At 35.0% G+C, this 24,334-nt stretch overlaps 1 protein-coding gene and 1 long non-coding RNA gene across 2 annotated transcripts; both read left to right on the forward strand.

The window, feature by feature from the left end:
- Positions 1-862: 862 nt before the first annotated feature.
- Positions 863-5,718, forward strand: LOC133329761 (cytoplasmic FMR1-interacting protein). Its single transcript, XM_061538258.1, has 11 exons — positions 863-1,069; positions 1,130-2,293; positions 2,356-3,023; positions 3,084-3,257; positions 3,314-3,432; positions 3,695-3,807; positions 3,866-4,065; positions 4,133-4,668; positions 4,738-4,832; positions 5,050-5,436; positions 5,502-5,718. Exons 1-11 carry the CDS (start codon positions 863-865, stop codon positions 5,706-5,708), a joined length of 3,870 nt encoding a protein of 1,289 aa, XP_061394242.1. The 3' UTR covers positions 5,709-5,718.
- Positions 5,719-21,324: 15,606 nt separating this feature from the next.
- On the forward strand, positions 21,325-24,033 carry LOC133329364 (uncharacterized). The gene is made up of 2 exons (XR_009754310.1): positions 21,325-21,416; positions 23,593-24,033. It is a non-coding gene; the product is annotated as an uncharacterized LOC133329364 (long non-coding RNA).
- The last annotated feature ends 301 nt before the right edge of the window (positions 24,034-24,334 follow it).

A 24,334-nucleotide genomic window follows, 5' to 3' on the forward strand; every position in this document is an offset into this window, starting at 1 on the left:
GTGTAAGAAGCGAATATTATCGGTAATTTTGGTTAAAAAGCCTCCATACTGTAAATTTTTTGTTTACGTTTTCATACAATTAAGTCAAATTTAAAAGCATTTTGACAGCACAAGTGAAATCATCTGGCCTTATCGGACGACCTTATTGTTGGGCCATAAAGCCATATCAATCTGCTGATCGAACCAAACCTCTGAAAATCATTACCTCTGGTTATGTAATAACTAATTTTACCTTAATAATTGTACAATGTTATCATGCACCAAAAATTTAGTCCCGGGAAATAAGAAAGTGTTGATACTGTTTCAGTTCTAACCCGATGTGCATGTGTTTTGGTTCGGTTACTCACAACAAGCACATCACAGTTCGATTAACCGATTAGTCGAAAGTCGATCTAGTAATCCCTTGATAGTTCTATGCGGGTGTGTTTGTGTCCGAAGAAAATGAAAAATTATTTTGCTCCGTTGTTTACTCATCAGAAAAGTTTTTAATTTTGTGTTGCGGATCTTAGTTTTGTGAAAATTCAGTAAATAAAAGGTACAGAAACCGATAAAGTATAAGAATATAATGAAATAAAAGTAAAATACGAGTTTTTGTTGGAATTTAAAGCTTTGCAAAGAAGTAATTGACACACCCAACCCCCCTTTCCTATCGGATTGTAAGTGGGTGCAAGTTTTAATGAAACATTAGGGTGGCATATTACACACGATGACATAGTTTTTAACACCAGACACAAATAATCAATATTTGTTGCTATTTTAGATTCGGTGACCAAATTCAAAGTGAATGTGAAGAAGAGCAGGTTCGGAGACGAATGTAAACAACTTATGATACAAGCGGGGTTTAGAATAAGCGTGCAACAACATGACGGAAAAAATTACTCTGGCAGATGCCTTATCCAATGTGGAGGTATTGGATGAACTATCGCTGCCCGATGAACAGCCATGCATTGAGGCCCAACCATGTTCGGTAATTTATAAGGCAAATTTTGATACTAATTTTGAGGACCGTAATGGTTTTGTTACCGGTATTGCCAAATACATTGAAGAGGCTACAACACATGCAAATTTGGTGAGTATGAAATTACAAATTTCCATTAAAAGTATTTTAAAGACTGTGTATTTTTTTTAGAACATTTTACTCGATGAAGGCCAAAAGCACTCGGTTATGCTGTACACCTGGCGTTGCTGTTCCCGAGCTATACCACAACCCAAGTCAAATGAACAGCCCAATCGTGTTGAGATTTATGAGAAGACCGTAGAGGTTTTGGCTCCCGAAGTCAATAAACTTTTGAATTTTATGTATTTCCAACGGAAAGCCATTGAAGCGTTTTCGGGCGAAGTTAAACGTCTTTGCCATACCGAAAAACGTAAAGACTTTGTATCTGAAGCATATCTATTAACTTTGGGTCGTTTTATCAATATGTTTGCAGTCCTGGATGAATTGAAGAACATGAAGTCTAGTGTGAAAAACGATTACAGTACATATCGAAGAGCGGCTCAATTTCTAAAAGTTATGTCAGACTCTCACACTCTACAGGAGTCTCAGAATCTTTCCATGTTTTTGGCAACACAAAATAAGATACGTGACACTGTCAAAGATACGCTGGAGAAGATTGTTGGCTATGAGGATCTGCTGTCGGATGTGGTGAACATTTGTGTACACATGTTCGAGACAAAAATGTATTTGACACCCGAAGAGAAGCATATGTTGGTTAAGGTAATGGGCTTTGGTCTTTTTCTAATGGATAGTGATGCGTGCAACATCAATAAATTGGATCAAAAGAAAAAGATCCGCCTGGATCGCATAGATCGTATCTTTAAGAATTTGGAAGTGGTACCATTGTTTGGCGATATGCAAATTGCCCCCTTCAATTATATAAAGAGAAGTAAACACTACGATCCCAGTAAATGGCCTTTGTCTAGTTCGAATGCTGCCAGTCCCCAGGCAGATCTTATGGTACATCTGCCACAGATACGTGAAGATCATGTAAAATATATATCGGAATTGGCTCGTTACACAAATGAGGTTACAACAACTGTTAAGGAAAATCCTTCAGATGCTGAAAATCGAGCAACAGCAGATTTGGCATTAAGAGGTTTACAGCTACTGTCGGAGTGGACAAGTGTTGTAACGGAATTATATTCTTGGAAGCTATTGCATCCAACGGATCATCATCAGAATAAAGAATGTCCCGTCGAGGCAGAAGAATATGAGCGAGCTACGCGTTACAATTATACATCGGAAGAGAAATTTGCTTTAATCGAAGTTATTGCCATGATTAAGGGTTTACAGGTGGGTTAAGATTTCCATTGGAAATTATAGATTTTTTATTAATGAATTTTCTATTTTCCCAGGTCCTTATGGCCCGCATTGAAACGGTTTTGTGTGAAGCCATACGACGTAATATTTATTCGGAACTGCAAGATTTTGTTCAACTTACATTGCGTGAACCCTTACGCAAGGCCGTCAAGAATAAAAAAGATCTTATACGTAGTATAATAATGTCGGTGCGTGAAACAGCTGCTGACTGGCAAAAGGGCTACGAACCAACAGATGATCCAGCTATAAAGGGTAAAAAAGATCCAGATGGTGGTTTTCGTATTCATGTGCCACGCCTGAATGTGGGACCATCTTCAACACAACTGTATATGGTTCGTACCATGTTGGAGTCTTTGATTGCCGATAAATCGGGAGGCAAACGCACTTTACGTAAAGATATCGATGGCAATTGCCTTATGCAAATTGATGCATTCCATAAGACATCATTCTATTGGAGTTATTTGCTAAACTTTAGCGATACTCTACAAAAATGTTGTGATCTATCACAATTGTGGTATCGTGAATTCTATTTGGAAATGACAATGGGACGTAAAGTTAACAAATGTACGGTGCGTCATCAACACAACGAGGAATGTAAGGATTTGATAACAATGGAAAAACGTATACAATTCCCCATTGAAATGTCCATGCCATGGATATTGACCGATCATATTTTACAAACCAAGGAGCCGTCTATGATGGAGTGAGTTAAAAATACAAAATTCGATTTTTTTAATATGAATATATTTTATTTGGATTATAGGTTTGTTTTATATCCCCTGGATTTGTATAATGACTCGGCTCATTATGCTTTGACTGTCTTTCGCAAACAATTTTTATATGATGAAGTTGAGGCCGAGGTTAATTTGTGTTTCGATCAATTTGTCTATAAGCTAAGTGAACAAATCTTTGCCCATTACAAGCAATTGGCGGGAAGGTAAGCTAATGAATTTTAATATTTTTAGAAAATATAATTTTTTATTGCCTTTTCAGCATTTTCTTGGACAAACGTTTCCGTTTGGAATGTGAAGTTTTGGGCTTTAACTTCCAGTCATATCCTCGCAATAATCGTTATGAGACATTACTCAAACAGAGACATGTACAATTGTTGGGTAAGTTTTTTTTGAAAATGTATATCCTCCGTGCTCTATGATAGAGGAGGTATATGAATACAGAACCTTGATTTTTGTTGGGTAAGAGAATGGACTGTGATGACATTATCTATATGGTATTGTTCTACTACATGCAATAACAGTATTGAAAGTGTATTTTAAAGGGCAGAAAAACTTCGTACTCGAAATTAGGAACCACTTTTTGTTTATAGCTCTTTACAAACCAATTAATTAATTTCATATTTTTTTTCTTTTTTTATAGGACGCTCCATTGATTTGAACAAGCTAATCACACAACGTATTAATGCAAATATGCACAAGAGTATTGAATTGGCAATAAGTCGCTTTGAAGGCAATGATATTACCGGCATAGTGGTAAGTAATGACCATTAAAATTTAAATACAAAAACTAACCCATTCATTACTATACTAGGAACTTGAAGGTCTTTTGGAATGCAATCGCATCTGTCACAAATTGCTAAGTAAATATTTGGCCCTGGACAATTTCGAGGCTATGGTTAAGGAGGCCAATCACAATGTATTGGCACCCTATGGTCGCATAACGCTACATGTGTTTGTTGAATTGAATTATGATTTCTTGGTTAATTATTGTTATAATGCAGCCACAAATAGGTATGTTTTTAATATAGTGTAAAACTGAAATTGTGTTTTGATATAATGTAAAATGTTTTTCCCTTAGATTTGTACGCAGCAAAGTTAATTTGGCCTCTGCCCAGCCGATGCAACGCGAAAAGCCCCCTCAAATGTCCCACTACTATTTGTGGGGTTCAAAACAATTGAATGCTGCCTATTCCACACAATATGGTCAATATACTGGTTTCGTTGGCGCACCCCACTTCCATGCAATGTGTCGTTTATTAGGCTATCAAGGCATTGCTGTTGTTATGGATATTATCCTAAAAGATATTGTAAAACCATTGATACAGGGATCACTTTTACAGTTTACCAAAACCCTGATGAGTGCTATGCCAAAATCATGTAAATTACCCCGCTGTGAATATGGTTCACCGGGTGTTTTAAGTTATTACCAGGCCCATTTGACCGATATTGTTCAGTATCCGGATACAAAAACCGAATTGTTTCAATCATTCCGTGAATTTGGTAATTGTATTATATTCTGTTTACTAATTGAACAGGCTTTGTCACAGGAAGAGGTGTGTGATTTATTGCATGCTGCATTGTTTCAGAATATCTTTCCCAGACCATTCTGCAAAGGTGAGAAGAAAATTTATATATTTTGTAATGAAAACAAAGTGCTAATTTGTTATTGTTTTGCTGTTGCAGAAAATGAAAAACCTGAAGCCAAACAAAAGCGTTTGGAGGCCCAATTTGCAAATCTACAAATTGTCTCGAATGTGGAAAAATTAGGCACAGCAAAAGTGAGTACATGTTAATATTTAAAAATTGGAATCCTGATTGGAACCTGGTGTGAAAAACTCAAAGAAGGAAATGCAATTTCCCTCTTACAACAGAATGAATTATTTAAAATTAGCAATTTATATAGGGGAGAATATTTTTCTTTTCAAAACCAAGAACATAGTAGAATCATTATTGTTTGCTTTTCGATTAAAATATCATTAATTTATCTATTTCCAGCAAGCAATGATTGCCCGCGAAGGAGATCTCCTCACTCGAGAACGTCTCTGCTGTGGCCTCAGTATTTTTGAAGTTATTTTGAATCGTATTAAAAGCTATTTAGATGATCCGGTTTGGACTGGTCCAGCACCGGCTAATGGTATTATACACGTTGATGAATGTTCCGAATTTCATCGTCTGTGGTCGGCGTTACAATTTGTCTATTGTATTCCCGTACGTGGTACTGAATACACAATTGAGGAATTGTTTGGAGAAGGCTTGAACTGGGCTGGTTGTGCAATGATTGTGCTATTGGGACAGCAAAGGCGTTTTGAGGCCTTAGATTTTTGCTATCACATTTTGAGAGTGCAACGTGTTGATGGCAAGGACGAGGATGTTAAGGGAATTGTAAGCCCAAGAATTTTAAACAAAATTAAAATCCATTTCTTAATATTTCCATTTTTTCACTATAGAAACTCAAGCGCATGGTGGATCGTATACGCAGATTCCAAGTATTAAATTCACAAATATTTGCTATATTAAATAAATACCTAAAAGGTAGTGATGTGGAGGGCTCAAATGTTGAACATGTGCGTTGTTTCCCACCACCACAACATCCTTCGGTAATATCTTCACATTATCAAGATCCCAATAAATTGCGACAAAGTATGAATAATTAAATTCATACTTGCAAACACACAGAAACACATCAAATTTATTTAAAAGGAAGACACATAAATGTGTACAACGATTTCAAAACAATATATTTATAAACAAAACACATATATTTAATAGTTAAAACAATTAAACAATAAGCAAACAAACAAAAACAATTATTCTTCTTAGCCAGTATATTATTAGATTTATATTCAAATTTTTATTTGTTTTTCTGTTTATTTTTTTTAGTAACCAAAATTACAAACATAAGTATAAAAGAAAAAACAACAAAATTTTTAAAACATTGTCATTGGCATTTTATTAAAAAATATACAAAACATTTTTTACAATCACCAACCAACCACCAAGACCACAAACACAAGACCTGTATGAAGAGGCCAAAGATCATATTTCGTTTATTATGCTTTCCACCGACAATGCAAATTTTATTGGCTTGTAATTTGAGTCAACCAATCAATGAATACCTTGCCTTTTCTTTGTCTATTTTTACGTTTTTCTTAACAAGTATTACATTCACTCCATAATTGAAAAAAAAAACGAATGCATTTTTACTAAGCACACGTACACATATTTACACACAATAAATACATGGAATTGCATTTCAGTTTTAGAAGTTTTTTCTTCTTCTTTTTTACATTCTCAAGAGGTATTTGGATAACGCTATATGTATACATAAATATATATTACAAATATAATTTATATATATTCAACATACAATATATTGGAAATAATACATACTACATATTGTAATGATATAAATGTTACAACACAGCAAATGGAATCAAATTTTTTCAATAAAACATAAAAATTAAACATTTTGATAATCGTAGCCGAAAACACATATTTCATAGTATCGTTTTTTTCTTGGATTTAAATTTATACTTACATGTGGAAAATAGCTGCCTGAAAAGAAAATGGAGAGAAATTAAACAAATCGACAGGAGACAGCTCCGAATCAAGGGTGGGGCAATCGCTTATATTTTATGTGTAAAAAAAAAGATTTAATTAATATAAATAAAAAATGACATTGAGATCAGAAGAAACTATGTGAAAGGAGATCAAAAAGAAACGATTGTATCAAAATAAACTAGATGAGCAAATGAACCGGACAATAACCCAACTATGACAGAATGAAGAATTCAATACAATATTACTTTTTTCAGTACCATTTTACTCGAAAAGTACCGCAGTACCCTCGCACGGGCAAACCCATTGCAGATAAAGTGATTGATGATTATAATATTCCTCTTGACAAAATTATCGGATTTACTACTTTTACTATTCAGTTATGATGGAAAAATAACCATTTGTATTAAAATTACCGGCACTACAATTAAAATTATCAATTACAATCTATTTGTAACCGTGTATGTTTGTAACATATCCAATTTGGCAACCTCTGCTGCGTTTTCTCCTAAGGTAGTCGAAATTATGAAAATACAATTTTTTATACCCATCACCACAGGCTAAAGGAAACGGGATAGACAAATGGTTCCTTTTGAGAATATGCATAGAATCACTTTCTCATTCGATCTATGCATGTTCGTCCGTCCATGTTAAATTGTAAACAAAGTATAGGTCGCATTTATGATCCGAATTGGATAAAATATGACACAGATAATTTATTTGTGCCAAGAACGAACCCTATTGAAATTGGAGAAAATCGGTTCAGATTAAAATTGATGTCCCATATATATTTTTGTCCGATTTTATGTAAATGGTACACCAAAGCCGCTATATTTCTTTCGTTTTGCACGAAATTTGGCACAGCGTAATGAATTAGGTCTAGAATGATGTGTGTTAAGTTTCCTGAAAATCGGTTCAGATTTAGATATAGCTCCCATATATATTTTCGTCCGATTTAATGTTAATGGTGCACCAAGTCCCTATATATCTCTCGATTTAATTTATATTCAAAAATAACATGTATACAAAGCCTTTAGGCCGAATAAGATGATAGAGGAAGTGATGCAAATGTGGTATAGGTTGGTAATGTGGTATAGTCACTTTTTTGTAAACTGAAAATTTTAGAATAACTGAAACATGTTCTATAGTTTGCTGTTCTCAAAAAAATAAGATAGCAATGACCTCTTTAATTTATTTAAATCACGTTGAGAATCAGTACCAAAAATAAAATTTTTCATGAAATTGACTTTTTTCGGTTGAAGTTTAAAAATATTTTTTTTTGTTTTACGGATGTAATTTAATCGTTATTACTAATGCACTAAAATAATTAGTATGAACTAAAAATCAAATAATATGCGCGATTGCACCACATAATCACCAATTTAGGAAAAAACTAAACATTTCTTCAGTAAACACAAGTGTAGGTAATGTGGTATACCTTGATTCTGCATGAAAAAAGGCCAGCACTAGACAAAATCTCATTACTATGTGGAACATTCGTACTTTCCGAGAGTCTACCATGAATCACAAGGATGAAAAACAAAGGCTATGAGTTTTAACAACTTCTCCATACAAAAATTAAATATTGCCATGTATAGACATTATTATGTAATAAAAATTAAAGTTGTACTCAACGTATCCGTTCAAAATCTTAACAGACATAAATCTCGAGCTAATTCGCATTCATTAAAAACAATAAATTATATAAGATATCAATTGGAAGTGAAAATTATACTATACCACATTAACATCATGTGATATACCACATTACCTGCACTTTTTTTAAAATCACTTTTTATGGGATTTCAAATATTTTCTCAAATATCTCTTAAATTGTTAGAATAAAATTATTTTCAAATTGATACATGGAAATACAACACATATAGCATGTTAATCGGATAAAAAATAAAAATTTGGCAATCTAAAAACAAATGGATATACCACATTTGCATCACCTCATATACATTATGAATAAAATATGAATTGACTACTCCAACAAAGGGACACTTCAGACATGTCCAAACTAAATCCATAAAAAACTAAAATTCTATACATAAAGAGATCTTAAAAAATAACTATAATATATATTTTACCTATGGCACACTATAAAAAATTATCATACAAGGTGACGAACAAGCCTTGTATAAAACGTGATCGGGCTAATACTGAAATTTTTTAATTCAATGGGTAAAGCGTTGCACGAAATTTGGCACAGCGTAATGAATTAGGAATAGAATGATGTGTGTTAGGTCTTCTGAAAATCGGTTCAGATTTAGATATAGCTTCTATATCTGACCAAATGAAAAATTTAGTATCGGTTCCAGAATGACATGTTTATGGATTCAGTTTCATTTTACTGGCCCTTTAAAAATGCGAAGTCTGTTAGGATTCATCTGTTGAATATACCCAAAGTGGTGAAGGGTATCATATAGTCGGCCCCGCCCGACTTTACTGCTTTCCTTACTGGTTTCTTATACATGCAAAGTGTTGAGTCAAAATAAGAAGTTTTTCATTTTAATGAGTCCCAAAATAGAGAACGAGTTAAAAACACTAATTGGAGAATACATCCAGAAGTCTATTGCCGAAGAAGTGAAAAGTGCTGTATTCTTTTCGGTTTAGCAGTTGTATCTATATATCGTATACATCGATATTTGACAAGGCATTTAAAAAGTTATAGAATCTTTTCTTTGGTACGTGGAAATAGAAGAATAACCAGCAAAATAATTTTCGAACGTATAATAAACACACCAATCATTTTGGGTTTGGATCCCCAACATTTTTGAAAGGTCAAGGATATGACGGCAGATCATTACTTACTTAGCCGGCTTATGACAGAACGATTGTTCCATAAACCGAACACAAAAAATATTCCTAGGCTCGTTGGTTTGTGCGCATTTCATCCAATTTGAATTTTGAGCTATTGAACTGGGCATATTCATCCATTCTCACAACATGACCTAGCCAACGTAGTCGCTGCAGCTTGATATGTCTGACTATGTCGATGTCAGAGAATATATGGTATAGCTCATGGTTCACTCGACGGTAATATTCCCATAGATCTTCCGGAGAGTTTTTCTCTCAAACACTCCAAGAGCTGGCTCTTCTGCTTGCGGTATCGCAATCTTCATTGATGGTGAAATAAGTGAATTTTTTGCAAGACTGTTTTCTGGTTATCAGGTCTGTGTTTGGTGTGTACGCCTACATATGACAGCTACTGATTTTTGGGAAACAGTTTCAATTGAACCTAAAGCGTTGAAAAATACCAAGTTGGACAATTGTTTAACTTCAAATAAAAATTTTACTACATATTTCCACATACACAATAACCACAGCTGAAAGAAGTTTTTCTACCTCACGTCGAGTAAAAAAGTATATGAAAAATATGTCTATGCATACATCTGAAGTAAATACTGATCACATGATCACATAAAAAATAAACCTCCTTAACTTTACGTTTAAGGAAGGAAAAGTTAATTTTTTTCATTTCGCAACATTGGGACTTTTATAGTAACTTTGCTCATTTTTATACCCTTCACCACACTGTGGTACAAGGTATAATGTCTTTGCGCATATGTTTGTAACATGCAAAAGGAATGGACCCATGGTTCCTTTTGAGAATATGGATAGAATCACTTTTTGAGTAGAATTTTGTGAACAAAGTACAGGTCACATTTATGCTCCGAATTGGATGAAATTTGACAAAGTTCAGTTATTTGGCCCAAGGACGAACCCTATTGAAATTGGGAAAAAATTGGTTCAGATTTAGATATATAGTTTCGTCCGATTTTTTATGAATGATAAACCAAACTCCTAATATTTGTCCGATTGGGACAAAATTTTGCACAGAATACTGAATTAGGTCCAGACTGATGTTTGCGAAGTTTTGTTAAAATCGGTTAAGATTTAGATATAGCTCCTATATATAGTTTCGTCCAGTTTTTTGTGATTGATACACCAAACTCCCAATGTTTATCCGATTGAGAAAATTTGGCATAGCGAATGCAATTGGTGGAAAAATGATGTGTGATTAGGTTTATTGACATCGGTTCAGATTTTGATAAAGGTCTTATATATATTTTTGTTCGATTTTATGTAAATGGTGTACCAAAGTCCCTATATATCTTTCGATTTGCACGAAATTTGGCACAGCGTAATGAATTAGGTCTAGAATGATGTGTGTTAAGTTCCCTGAAAATCGGTTCAGATTTAGATATAGCTCCCATATATATTTTCGTCCGATTTAATGTAAATGGTGCACCAAAGTCCCTATATATCTCTCGATTTGCACGAAATTTGGCGAAGCGTATTGAATTAAGTCTAGAACCATGTGTGCTAAATTTCGTGAAAATTGTTTCAAATTTAGATATAGCTCCCGTATATATTTTCGTCCGATGTTAGGTAAATAGTGCACCAAAGTCCCTATATATCCCTAAATTTGCTCGAAATTTAGCCTAACGTACTGAATTGAGTCTAGAATTATGTGTGGTGAGTTTCGTAAAAATCGGTTCAGATTTGTATATAGCTCCCATATATATTTTCGTCCGATTTTACGTAAATGGTGTCTCAAAGTCCCTATATATCTTTCGATTTGCACGAAATTTGGCATAGTGTACTGAATTAGGTCTAGAATGATGGGCGTTAAATTTCCTGAAAATCGGTTCAGATTTGGATATAGCTCCCATATATATTTTCCTCCTATTTTAAATTGATTTACATATTTTTGTCTCATCGTTAGAAGCAACTCTTTGGTGCATTATTTACCAAATGCAAAATTTAGTATAGATTGCAGAATGACATGTTTATGGATCCAATTTCATTTTACTGGTCCCTCAAAAAATGCGACGTCTCTTAGGATTCATCTGCTGAATATACCCATAGTGGTGAAGGGTATCATATACTCGGTCCCGTGCGACTTTACAACTTTCCTTGTTGGTTTTGTTTGGTGCATTCAGTTTTTCTTTGACAAAGGCGAAAATGCAAGGCAGGTGCAAAAATTGTGAATGGTGTTTATCGTTCCGATACTGTAACTGCCAGTTATGTGCAATTTTGGTTTCGTAGATTCCGTTCAGGAATTTTTGATGTTAAAGATGCACCTCGCACGAAAAAATCGGAGAAATAATCGAAGTTGGTCGGTATGTTAGCATTTGCAACATTTCCCAGGAGCTAAAAATCGACCATAACTGTTTTAAACCATTTACGAAAAAAATAAAAATAATAATAGTAATGGATTTCTTTTCCCCAACCTAATAGTTTAGAAGCATTTTACCACCGAAGTGGCTGTTATTTAACAAAATATGTTTTTTGCCGAAAATTTAGACAAACAAGGACGTTATTAATTTTCGGTATTCTATAGTTCCTTTTTCCAGATTCCTGGCGAATAAAAAACTTATTTCCAGAAAGTTTTCAATATACGTTTATGATTTTTACATCACTCCCACACAAAGGTCCGGATTCATTTTTGGTACGTTGATGTTCCTAACCAGTTTTTCTTCAACTTGGGTGTCTGTAACTTGGTTTTCAATTTTTATACCCTTCACCACACTGTGGTACAGGGTATTATGTCTTTGTGCATATGTTTGTAACAGGCAAAAGGAAACGAGATAGACACATGATTCCTTTTGAGAATATGCATAGAATCACTTTCTAAGTCGATTTATGCATGTCCGTCCGTCCGTCTGTCTGTCCATGTTAAATTGTAAACAAAGTACAGCCTAATCATTTAGGTCTAGAATGATGTCTGCCAAGTTTCGTGAAAATCGGTCCAGATTTAGATATGGGTCCCATATATAGTTTCGTCCGATTTCATGTAAATGGTGCACCAAAGTCCCTATATATCTTTCGATTTGCACCAAATTTGGTATAACCTACTGAATTGAGCCTAGAATTATGTTTGCCAAGTTTCGTGAAAATCGATCCAGATTTAGATATAGCTCCCATATATAGTTTCGTCCGATTTCATGTAAATGGTGCCCCAAAGTCCCTATATATCCTTCGATTTGCACGAAATTTGGCATATCGTACTGAATTAAGCCTAGAGTGATGTCTGCCAAGTTTCGAGAAAATCGGTCCAGATTTAGATATAGCTCCCATATAGTTTCGTCCGATTTAATGTAAATGGTGCCCCAAAGTCCCTATATATCTTTCGATTTGCACGAAATTTGGCATAACGTACTGAATTGAGCGTAGAATGATGTCTGCCAAGTTTCGAGAAAATCAGTCCAGATTTCTATATAGCTCCCATATATAGTTTCGTCCGATTTCATGTAAATGGTACACCAAAGTCGCTATATATCTTTCGATTTGCACGAAATTTGGCATAACGTACTGAATTGAGCCTAGAGTGATGTCTGCCTTGTTTCGTGAAAATAGGTCCAGATTTAGATATAGCTCCCTTTTATTATAGATTTATTTTAAGTAATTGACGCACCAGGGATTCAATATGGTGATAGGAACAAAACGTTCTGAAATTAGTATAACCTAACCTGTGACAAGTTTGTTTGAAATCGCTTAATATTTGGATAGAGCTTCCATATATATTTTCGTCAGATTTCAAGTAAATTGGGCATCAAACTCCTCATGTTAGCCAGATTGACTTCAAATTTTGCACAACTTACAAAATTGAGCATAGAATTACGTAGTTGCGTTTTCTAGAAGTACACAAATAGCCTAACGGATGACCTATTTATATTTGTTTGAAGTCGATTTACATTCTTTATGGATAGATCTAGGTAGATTCACATTTAGATAAATATCACATATTTTATTTCATCCAATTTCATGTTAATTGTCCTGTTTAATATACCCATAGTGGTGAAGGGTATCATATAGTCGGCCCCGTCCGACTTTACTACTTTCCTTACTGGTTTCTCATAAAAACCTACAAGCATACAATTTACTATGACATAGTCACTATATAAAGTTCTTTTGATCTTCTTAAAGAAATTTGTAATGTACACCACATGGTGGAGAGCATAAAAAAATCGGCTCAGCCGTACATATCGACGTTTTTACTATGTGTTTAAAAATGTAATTAATTTCAAATATGTGTATGCACAAGAATGTGTACGTACATACGTGCACATTTTGCTTACAGGAATTTCAATACATATTCCCAGTCCCCCGATGAAAAGTATTTACCGAAGGTAAACCGCACACATATTTCAACTATTTTGGCAAACAACCACAAGCATTTGCAAACAATTAGTAGGGGATTTCTGTAGATAAATATTTAAAGAGATGACAATGCATAAGATAAATATTTAATTTGTAAAAGTCCCAGGAGAAATGTGTAGCAAACAATTCCATGAAGGATAACAACTAGAATTCTTGTTTTAAACATTAGCCAAGTTATAAGAATTTCACTTCATTTGCTATTTTGGGTTCTCATTGTATAGCAAATCTCCGTACTAAAACCAATAAGGAAAGTAGTAAAGTCGGACTGGGCCGACTATATGATACTCTTCACCACTTTGGGTACATTCTACATATGTATCCTAACAGACGTCGCCTTTCGAAGGAATATTGACATGAAATTTAACGAACTTAAATGTGAGATCTTTATCTATAAGTAAACCCCACAACTCATGCCATTATTTGGTATACAATCAACATTAATAGGTCGAAATTATACATGGAAGCTATGCTATATCTAAATCTAAACCGATTTCAAGGAAACTTGCCAGAAATTAATTAATTTTAGTATGTTGTGTCAATCGGCATAGCTAAGAGTTTTAAGTACACCATTTACTTAAAATCGGACGAAAGTATATTCATATAGAAGCTATATATAAATCTGAACCGGTTTCAAGAAAACTTGACAAACGAACGGTTATAGTAACTTCAGTACATTGTACAAAATTGTGTGCCGGTCGGCCAAACTTTGGGTATTTAGTGCACATATTACATTAAATCGGACGAAAATATATTTGGGAGCTATATATAAATCTGAACCGATTTTCACGAAACTTTGCACACATCATTCTGGATTTAATTCACTACCCTATGCCAAATTTTGTGCAAATCGAAACACATATAGTGACCCATTTGCCTTAAATCGGACGAAAATATATATGGGAGCTATATCTAAATCTGACCCGATTTATCTTGAAACTTGACACACACCATTCTACACTCAATTCAGAATACTATGCAAAATTTCGTGCAAATTGAAAGATATATAGGGACATTGGTGCAACATTTACATAAAATCGGACAAAACTATATATGGGGGCTATATCTAAATCTAGAAACTTAACACATGTTATTCTGGGCCTAATTCAGTATCCTATGCTAAATTTCGTGCAAATTGAAAGATATATAGGGACTTTGGTGCCCCATCGTGCAAATTGAAAGATATATAGGGACTTTGGTGTACTATTTACCTTAAATCGTACGAAAATATATATGGGAGCTATATCTAAATCTGAACCCCACTTCAATAGGGTTTATCCCTGAGCCAAATTTGGTATCTAGTAAGAACTCAAAATACAAAATTACAGGCCATTCGATGAAAAAATCCTTACCCTTACGTACCCTTATATGGGGACTACCAGAAAAAGTGGACATATATTTATAATTTTTAGTGGGGAAAGTTGGTACCCAGTAAGATTTCAGCGAATTCGAAAATTGGGGGGTACCTATCTATCTCAATTCGTTTAGAGGCTAGAGTGATTACAACAGACAGACGGACATAAATCGTCATAGAATTTTACGCTGATCAAGAATATATATACTTTATAGGGTCGGAAATGATTATTTCGATGAGTTACAAACGGAAAAATAAAACTAATATACCCTCCATACTATGGTGGAGGGTATAAAAATGGGTTGAGGCATCGGGTTAGTTGCCCACACCCGGAAAACCTCTCCTACTATGAAAAAGCAACGAAAAAGAAAACCAAACCATCTAACGAATAAAGGACCACGATCTGCGAATCTGCACTTGGAATGTGCGAACGTTGAACAGAACAGGCGCAGTTTTCGCTTTGGCTGATGTATTCAACAAGAACAAATCCGATATTATTGTCTTACAGGAAATGCGATGGAAAGGAACAGGCGCAAGTAAATCATATGATTACGCATTGTGTTATAGCTGCCACGAAACGAGAAATCAATTTTTCTGCGAATTTATGGTTAATAGGAGAATAAAAGACTTCGTCTTCAGATTCACTCCAGTAGATGAGCGAATTGCTATCATCCGTATAAAAGCGAAGCTCTTCTACATTAGTGTTATTTGCGCCCATGCTCCCAAGGAGGACATAATTAAACAGACCAAAGACATTTTTACTTGCCATTATATTAAACTTCTGCTGGGAGATTTTAATCCAAAAATCGGAAGGGAAAATATTTTCGGCCCCACCGTCCGAAAATTCAGGATCCATTAGGAAACATCCGACAACGGCATGAGGTTGATTGAATTCGCGGAGGCGAAAAACATGGTAGTTAGCAGCACCAGATTCAAGCATCTCGATGTACACAAGGCTACCTGGATTTCTCCCGATCGAATAACGAGAAATCAAATTGATCACGTTGTGATAGACGGAAGGCACGAATATCGGTTCGGACCATTACCTTGTAGCAGCCAAGGTCCGTACTCGTCTTAAAGTTGCAGCAATCGAACAACCCAGGTAAACAAACCTGTAAGGAAAGTAGTAAAGTCGGACTGGGCCGACTATATGATACCCTTCACCACTTTATGTATATTGTACATATGAAACTGAACAAACCTCATTCTATACTTAATTCAGTACGCTATGCCAAATTTGGTAGAAATCGAGAGACATATAGGAATTTTCGTGCAAAATTTACATTAAATCGGACGAAAATATATAAGTGAGCTATATCAAAATCTGAACCGATTTTCAGGTTCATCATCATTCTAGACTTAATTTAGTACGGCATGGCAAATTTCCTGAAAATCGAAAGATATATAGGGGCTTTGGTACACCATTTACATAAAGTCAGACGAAAATGTATATGGGAGCTATATCTAAATCTGAACCGATTTTCACGAAACATAGCACACATCATTCTGGACCTAATTTAGTACCTTATGCCAAATTTCGTGCAAATCAAAATATATATGGGGACTTGGGTGGCCCATTTACCTTAAATCAGACGAAATTATATATGTGAGGTATATCTAAATCTGACCTAATTTTCTCGAAACATAACACATATCATTCTAGGCTTATTTCAGTACGACATGCCAAATTTCCTGAAAATCGAAAGATCTATAGGGATTTAGTGCACCATTTACATAAAATCGGACGAACATATATATGAGAGCTATATCTAAATCTGAACCGATTTTCACGAAACTTGGCACACATCACTCTGGCCCTAATTCAGTACGCTATGCAAAATTTCGTGCAAATCGAAAGATATATAGGGGCTTTGGTTCCTATATCGGACGAAAATATATACGGGAGCTATATCCAAATCTGAACCGATTTTCATCAATTTCAATAGGGTTCGTCCATAGGCCAAATAAGTGACTTGTGTCAAATTTAATCCAAATCGGATCATAAATGCGACCTGTACTTTGTTTACAATTTAACATCTATAGACGTACAGACGGACGGACAAACGGACGGACGGACATCCATAAATCGACTCAGAAAGTGATTCTATGCATATTCTCAAAAGAAACCATGTGTCTATCTCGTTTCCTTTTGCCTATTACAAACATATGCACAAAGACATAATACCCTGTACCACAGTGTGGTGAAGGGTATAAAAAACACAACAGGTAGTAGAAACCTATTCTGCACAACTTACCCACCTGCTAGTCGAAAACACTCCTTGTTCCGATAATAATATAGAAGCTCTAACTCCCCAAATATAAGAATTTTTGAATAGGGTGGCATAGCCCCCTAAACTTCGAAGAGTTACTCTATCGGGAAGATAGTGTTATTATACCCTCCCTATGATATGTTTTACCATCTACACTAACAATATTTCCCTTTAATATCATATCTGCATACAATTCACTTTTAATAATACGTACATCCCCTCAATTATTTAACCCCCCTATTCCTTTTGCATATTTGTTTTTAAATTCTTGGCTAAAGACCCAATATAAAATAAAAGAAAAAAACTCAAAGGAACACAACTTCGAACAGTTCAATATCGTCGATGGATTTCCATCGTGTAATCCATTTATATTTTGCAAAGTGGATTCTATGTTGTTCCGTGAACCGTCCCCTCTCCCCCTACACCCAAAAACTTGTATGGATTTCATTGTTAAAATCAGACAAAATCTCATTTCGTTTATTCTGCTTTGCATTTGCGGTAATGGCAGTCAAGGCGAATCTTTTTTATCTTTGTGCGGTTTATTTTATCAAAAGGGAAGAACAAAAGCAAAAAAAAAAAAAAAAAACAAAAAACAACAACCTAAATGTACTCTAAATTCAGTTGAGAATGCAGTACTGCGGAATACTTAGTGCTGGTGCGGGGATATTGGAGCGGGCGAAATATGGAAATATTGCCTTCGACAAAAAGGTTTCCATAGTGAAGTTCGTTTGTTGTCTTCTATATTATTCTCATCAATATCGGAGGTATCCTTCATATACAAATGTATGTATGTATATATGAATATGTATGTATATTTGTATATACTTACCTCTACTTTGGTTTTTTATGTAAACAAGTCGAGCAACTGGGGATAGGGGGTATTTGTTTCAGTTTCTTTGTCGTCTGGGGGATTTGCATACATTTGCTGTGGAAAAACAAAATCAGCTCTATATGAGATTTGAGGGAAAAAACTGAAAACAGCTACAACAATATATTTTCCCATTGGGAAAAAACAACATCAGACAAAGTTTTGATGTTTTGATTCAAATTAGTATGTATGTATATTTTTTTAGTGTGTGTGTTTAGGATAGTAGAGCCTATGGCCAGCAAATTGTGACAGACAATTGTGATATCAAGGAATGATGCTCGTTGATTCTCCATGAGGCTGTATACCCCAAAAAAGATATGCTCTCCAATATATAGACGAGATTCTCCAAGCTCTTTACAGAAAAAACCAGTAAGGAAAGCTCAAAAGTCGGACGAGACCGACTATATGATATCCTTCACCACTTTGGGTACATACAAGAGATGTTAATCTATACAATATCCTGTAGATAGAACAGACATAGAACCTTTGGAGGACCATTGAGATGGAATCGGAAGAAATTAAGTGTGCTATCTAGATAGATATTTGAACCAATTGAACAAACCCCCCCCACACATACCATTCTGAAATCGATGGAAAATTGCATGCCAACCGGGCAGACTTGGTGTACCAATTGTATGAAGTCGAGTAAAATTATGTATGGGAGCTATATATAAACATATCATTCACAAAAAATCGGACGAAACTATATATGAGAGCTATATTTAAATCTGAACCGATTCCAACAAAACTTCGCAGACATCAGTCTGGGCCTTATTCAGTACTCTGTGCAAAATTTTGTACAAATCGGACAAATATTGGGAGTTTGGTGCATCATTCACATAAAATCGGACGAAACTATATATGGGAGCTATATCTAAATCCGATTCCAACAAAACTTCGCAGACATCAGTCTGGGCCTAATTCAGTACTCTGTGCAAAATTTTGTCCAAATAGGACAAATATTGGGAGTTAGGTGATCCATTAATATAAAGTTGGACGAAACTATATATGGGAGCTATATTTAAATCTCAACCGGGAGCTATATTTAAATCTGAACCGATTCCAACAAAACTTCGCAAACATAAGTATGCATCTAATTCAGTGCTCTGTGCAAAATGTTGACCCAATCGGACAAATATTGGGAGTTTGGTGTATCATTCACAAAAAATCTGATGAAATTATGTATGGGAGCTATATCCAAATCTGAACCGATATTAACAAAACTTCGCAGACATCAGTCTGGGCCTAATTCAGTATTCTGTACAAAATGTTGTCCAAATCGGACAAATGTTGGAAGTTAGGTGCATCATTCACATAAAATCGGACGAAACTATATATGGGAGCTATATCTAAATCTGAACCGATGTTAACAAAACTTCGCATACATAAGTATACATCTGATTCAGTACGCTGTGCTATATTTTGTCCAAATCGGAAGATATTCAGGGGCTTAGGTGCTCCATTAACATAAATTCGGACGAAACTATATATGGAAGCTATATCTAAATCTGAACCGATTCCAACATAACAATGCACCTGATTCAGTGCGTTGCAAAATTTTGTCCCAATCGGCCAAATATTGAGTTTTGGTGCATCATTTACATAAAATCGGACGAATTTATATATATGAGAGCTATATATAAATCTGAACCGATTTTAGCATAACTTCGCAGACATCAGGCTGGACCTAATTCAGTATTCTGTGCAAAATTTTGACCCAATCGGACAAATATTGGGAGTTTGGTGTATCATTCACAAAAAATCGGATGAAATTATATATGGGGGCTATATCCAAATCTGAACCGATTTTAACAAAACTTCGCAGACAACAGTCTGGGCTTAATTCAGTACTCTGTGCATTTTTTTTCCAAATCGGACAAATATTGGGAGTTTGGTGCATCAATCACATAAAATCGGACGAAACTACATATGCTCTCATATATCTAAATCTGAACCGATTACAACATTTGCATACATAAGTATGCACGTGATTCAGTGCGCTGTGCAAAATTCACATATAATCCGACGAAACTATATATGGTAGTTATATCTAAATCTGAACCGATTACAACAAAACTTCGCATACATAAGTATGCACGTGATTCAGTACTCTGTGCAAAATATTGTCCAAATGGGACAAACATTGGGAGTTTGGTACATCATTCACATAAAATCGGACGAGACTATATATGGGAGCTATATCTAAATCTGAACCGATTTTCTCCAATTTCAATAGGGTTCGTCCTTGGGCCAAATAAGTGAACTGTGCCAAATTTCATCCAATATAAATGCGACCTGTACTTTGTTCACAAAAATACATAGACGGACGAACAGACGGACATGCATAAATCGACTCAGAAAGTTATTCCATGCATATTCTCAAAGGGAACCATGGGCCTATCTTGTTTCCTTTTGTATGTTACCTACATGAGCCCTAAGACACCACATGTGCCACAGTATAGTAAGCATGCTAGTATAGTCGAAGGGGACCGGTCATGTGATACCCATAAATACTACTGGACTTCTTCGGTGGTTAATATGAACGACGTAAGAGATAAAATTTTCAGCTATTTTATCACCAACTTCTTCGGAGAGCGCATTCTCCAAGTATCCACTGCAAAGTCAATCGTACCGCTTTTGTGTGTGGTTTTTGATCAGCAATCAGAAGGTAACCTCCTGCGGTAACGATGAAGAAACGTTGGTAGCGATATATAAAACAATCAGTCTCTTCATCCTTAATAATCCAAACCCAGTCTGGACTTCCTTAGAGAGATATGACGGATATCTTTGTAAAACATCACAAAATAATACACTCCGAATTGCAACGGATTGAGTCCAGATGACGAGAGTCGATCACCTCCATGAGGAAACCTGGATGCTGTTAGTAGTAACGCAACATCATGTTTTTTGACTACATAGTGCCTGATATCTGCCGTGACATTCTAACCACCACACAGTGATGCCTGATGCTTATTTCTAGGCAGTCTAGTTCCATAATGCCGAGACTGAATTTTCCCAGAGTCCTCGATAACTGTCCTTCCTGCTATGACAAAAGATACAGGGTGAGATGAAAAAACTACAACCAACTTCAGACTGCTGTCATTTCTAAGCCATTCGTCCGCCAGCTGTTAAAATTAATCCAGTGAAAGCTCATAATATTGTTGATAATGTGTACAAAAGCATTTTGGTGAGAATTTTCCAGAAAAAAAGTTATTCTGACGGAATTTAAGCGTCATAGTGTGATCTATATATATAAAAGAGTTGCGTTATAAGTGACTGACTGATCATCAACGCCCAGACGAAACGGCTAAAGCTAGAAACTTGATTTTTGGAAATTCGTACTAAAAGGTACTAAAAAGTACTAAAAACTGTATTACGCGGGAAGGGTTAGATGTAGAACTTTGAAATTTGGTACGTAGCTTTGTATAAGACGAGCAAAGAGGAATGTGTGAAAGAAATTTGGAATTTAGTACTAGAAGGTACTAAAAAGTACTAAATATTATATTTCATTGGAACCGGTGGAGATAGATATCTGAAACATGGTATGTAGCTTAAGCTATTACAAATAGAATAATGTGCAAAAAATTTTTTTGGAAATTAGTACTTAAAGGTACTAAAAAGTACTAAAACTGTATTACTCCGGAATGGTTGGAAGTAGAACTCTGAAATTTGGTATGTAGCTTTGCCTATGATAAGCCAAGTGGTGCGTTGGAAAAATTTTTGAAATTTAGTACTAATAAGTACTAAACATTACATCTGAATGAAATCGGTGAAGATTCATATCTGAAACATAGTGTGGAGCTTAAGCTATTACAAATAGAATTAGGTGCGAACATTTTTTTGGAAATTAGTACTTAATAGTACTAAAAAGTACTAAAACTATATTACACCGGAACGTTAGGAAGTAAAACTTTGAAATTTGGTATGCAGCTTTGTCAATTATAAGCGAAGGGCGATGTGTGAACAAATTTTGGAAATTAGTACTTAAGGTACTAAAAAGTACTGAAATATGGTATGTAACTTAATCTATTACAAATAGAACGATGGGCAAAAATATTTTGTTGGAAATTAGTACTAAAATGTACTAAAAATTATGAATATTGAATTACAATAGAACCGATAGAGATAGAAATCAGGAACTAAATATTAAATGACAACTTGAACGGTGTAGATTAAAAATTGAAATATATATTATTGGAAATAAGTACTAAATAGAAAAATACTAAATATTTGTACTAAAAGTGGGAAAAGTTAGTACGCAAACATAATAGTATAGTAATGAAGTTTTTTATTAAAAGGGTTCCAAAATGCCTGGAAACTACAAAATTTGTATTGAGCGATTAGAAGTGGTAGAGTTTGGAATTCGTGTATGTGGCTTCTAAAATACAAATATAATTATTCCCAGCGCCATCAACAAGTTTATAAGGATAGAAATTAGCATTGCCTAATACACCAAGAAGTTGGTAAATTGCACTTAAAGGTACCAACAAGTACTAAATATTGGGTACGGTAGAACGGATAAAGATATGAACCTGTTATTAAATACGTATCTGGAACTATAACGACAAACATTTATACATAACTGCTTTCCAGCAATAATTTTTAAAAGTACAACACATTGTATACGGCGGTACGGGTGGAGATAGAATTTGGTACAAGTCTTTTTGTATTACAAACAATGTTTTCGCAGTTTAGTACTTAGGGTTCTAAATATTGTGTACGACAGAACGGGTAGAGATAAAGTGCTGACATTTTGTTTGTATAATCCAAAATCTGATCTAAAAACGTTGACAGTTACATGAAATATAGTTTCCAATCCATAGACTTATAGTACTGCGAATGATTTTAGAATTTTACAAATAAGTGAAACAAGGCACTGAACAACGCAAGTACTAAATTGTTGACACTTTTAAACGCAAATATTTCTAAGATTTTTACCATAACAGTACTGACATTTATTTCTAATGATGTTTCCAACCCCACTTACGCGAATATTATGGTGTGATGAGAAATGTTGAACATTAATACCGTTGAATTTGAGAAATATATGAAAATGAGTAAAGTTTTCTCTATATAGTAAAATTCGAGCACCAACGCTAATTAAGCCTATGTTCGAAGACTAAGATCTAAGATTTTTTTTTTTAAATTAAGGCATAGGAGCTATCCAAAAGTGTGGAGATTATTAAACAAGTTTAAAATGTGATATGGATCATTGTAAGTACATACTTAGAAATGCATAAATCTGTATAAAGTTATATTGTGTAGCTAAATCAATGTTTTTGGAAAGACCCGCTAACGACGTAGCGGGCATATGCTAGTTTCTTTATATTTGGCTAGAAAACCACAAGTGGCTATCGTTAGAGCACTCCAGCATTTAAATGTAAATAAATCTTTTGTGTTTCGTACAATCGCTCGTTACCGTGATACTGGTAGCGTAGCCCGATGTCAAGGAAGTGGACGGAAGAAAACAGCAACATCAGCAGAAATGGTTCGAAAAGTAAAGAAGCGATTTGATCGAAACCAGCGTCGCAGTGGCCGAAAAATGGCTGGTGAACTGAACATATCACAATATTCCATACGGAAAATATTGAAAAATGAGCTCGGGGTAAAGCCGTTGAAATTCTAAAAAGTGTAAGAACATAAACCGCAACAGAAAGAAAATAGACTCAAAAGAGCTAAATAGTTGCTTTGCTTGGCCGAAAGTGTTGAACTGCCGAATTTGTTTTTTTCCGATGAGAAAACATTCGTTGTCCAGCAGTTTGTAAACAAACAAAATTACCGTGTTTACTTGCCAAGAGGTCGGCTGAATATTTTCGCGATTATATTCGGCATTTATTCGATTAATACGATCGGAGAAATCTGGTTGGCCACCAGAACTCAAGCGCCGGCCATGGTGATGGTGTGAGCCGCCATAACAGCTAATGGTCGCTCTACGCTCGTATTAATCGACCGTGGCATCAGAATAAATGCCGAATAGTATCGCGAAAATATTCTGGAGGGTGTATTAATGCCTTGGGAACGTAAACATTTTGGCCGCAGACCTTGGACATTCCAACAGGA

Source organism: Musca vetustissima, unplaced genomic scaffold, assembly GCF_032173495.1.
Source record: "Musca vetustissima isolate MV318-11 ecotype Yass unplaced genomic scaffold, APGP_CSIRO_Mvet_v1 utg16717, whole genome shotgun sequence".
Lineage (NCBI taxonomy): Eukaryota > Metazoa > Arthropoda > Insecta > Diptera > Muscidae > Musca > Musca vetustissima.